Here is a 1,730-nt window from a genome sequence, read left to right on the forward strand (position 1 = left end):
TAGAGAACCTAGTTCTCTATATAGTTTAGTGGACCCTTAAATTCTATCATTTGGTATCAAAGCAGGTTCTTTCTATCAAGCTAACACCTAGAAATGATCCTCATGGCTGCTCTACCAAACTTTGAAGAAGGTCAATCAACCTACATACCACCACGATTTAATGGCCAATACTATGGATGGTGGAAGACAATGATGCATGATTTTATCATGGCTGAAGATTCAGAGCTCTAGGATGTTATCTGCGATGGTCCCTTCGTTCCTATGACAACTATTGGAGAACTAGCAGTGACAGTTCCCAAGTATAGGATGGAATACAACGATGTTGACCGCAAGTCTACAGAGAAGAAGTTTCGAGCAAATAAAATCCTCGTATGTGGCATTGGGCCAGATGAATACAACAGGATTTTGGCATATCAATCTGCTAAGGAGATCTGGGAAGGACTCCAAATAGCACACAAAGGGACAACTCAAGTCAAGCAGTCGAAGATTGATATGCTAATCACTGAGTATGAACTCTTCAGGATGAAGGACGATGAGTCCATTCAGGACATGCACACTCATTTCACCTCTATTATCAATAAGCTCCATTCCCTAGGAGAAATCATTCCAAGGAACAAAGTTGTCAGGAAAATACTCAATGTATTACCTGGTTCCTGGGAAAGTAAAGTAAATGCTATCACAGAGGCAAAGGATCTACAAAAGCTAACCATTGATGAACTCATTGGTAATTTAAAAACTTATAAAATAAAGAAGAAAAAGGATCATGAGAGAAGAGAGCCCAAAAGGGAGAAGAACCTGGTCCTCAAGACAGACAACAATGAATCAAGTGGTGAGTATGCTGGTATGGCTTACTTGACAAAGAGATTTCAGAAGATTGTCTGCAAAAATGGAGGTATTCCAAAAAAGGGCAGCTCCAGCAAGCCAAGAGGATATGACTTATGTCATAAGTTCGGGAAGCCATGGCACTTCATCAAGGATTGCCCTCTCTTCAAGCAAGACCAGTACAAGCACAACATAGACAAAGCATCCAAAAGAAACCCGGTTCCTAACAAAAGATTTAAAAGAAAAGAAGCTACTAATAATCTTGTGAAACAAGCTCTTGCTGCATGGGGAGACTCTTCTAGCGAATATGGAGAAGATGATGCACAAGGTGACACCTCTATGATGGCAGTAGAAAGTGAAGGAGCTTATTATGATTTCATTTTTTCCCTGATGGGAAAATCTGACGATGAAGATAATGATGATGATGAGGTAGACTTTCTAGACGTTCAGAGAAATCTGAAGTCTTACTCTCAGAAAAAGCTCATATCCTTGGGAAATATTTTAATTGATGCTTATCACAATCTTATAAATGATAAAAATGCCTTAACTATAGAGTTAGAAGAGGTAGAAAATAAGAGAGATGATTTGGTAGTTGTAGTGGCCGACCTAAAAGAAACCATCTAGAATCTAGTGAAAGGAAAAAATGTAAGTCGAGTTGTAAGTCTTTGTAATAGAGTTATCAAAGTAGCTTGTAATAGAGTTGTTACAAGTTAGTGAGGGATTAAGAGGTTAATTCCTAGGTTACAATAGGTTGTAATCTAAAGTTTGCTCGGTAGTGAAGTTGAAATCCTACAAGGGTAGGTCGTGGCTTTTAATCCCGTGAACTGGGAGTTTTCCACGTAAAACTACTTTGTGTCATTTACTTACTGCAGTGTGCGTATGTTCTGTGGGAACTAATAGAGAACCTG

General features: G+C 38.9%; 1 protein-coding gene across 1 annotated transcript; it reads left to right on the top strand.

The window, feature by feature from the left end:
* The first annotated feature begins 261 nt into the window (after window positions 1-261).
* LOC138909452 (uncharacterized) lies at window positions 262-1,446 on the top strand. Its single transcript, XM_070200650.1, has one exon. It carries the CDS (start codon window positions 262-264, stop codon window positions 1,444-1,446), a length of 1,185 nt encoding a protein of 394 aa, XP_070056751.1.
* The last annotated feature ends 284 nt before the right edge of the window (window positions 1,447-1,730 follow it).

Source organism: Nicotiana tomentosiformis, chromosome 4 (assembly GCF_000390325.3).
Source record: "Nicotiana tomentosiformis chromosome 4, ASM39032v3, whole genome shotgun sequence".
Classification (NCBI taxonomy): domain Eukaryota; kingdom Viridiplantae; phylum Streptophyta; class Magnoliopsida; order Solanales; family Solanaceae; genus Nicotiana; species Nicotiana tomentosiformis.

Coding starts and splice junctions, on each gene's coding strand:
- LOC138909452 (XM_070200650.1), top strand. CDS start 262: ATGACAACTATTGGAGAACTAGCAGTGACAGTTCCCAAGTATAGGATG.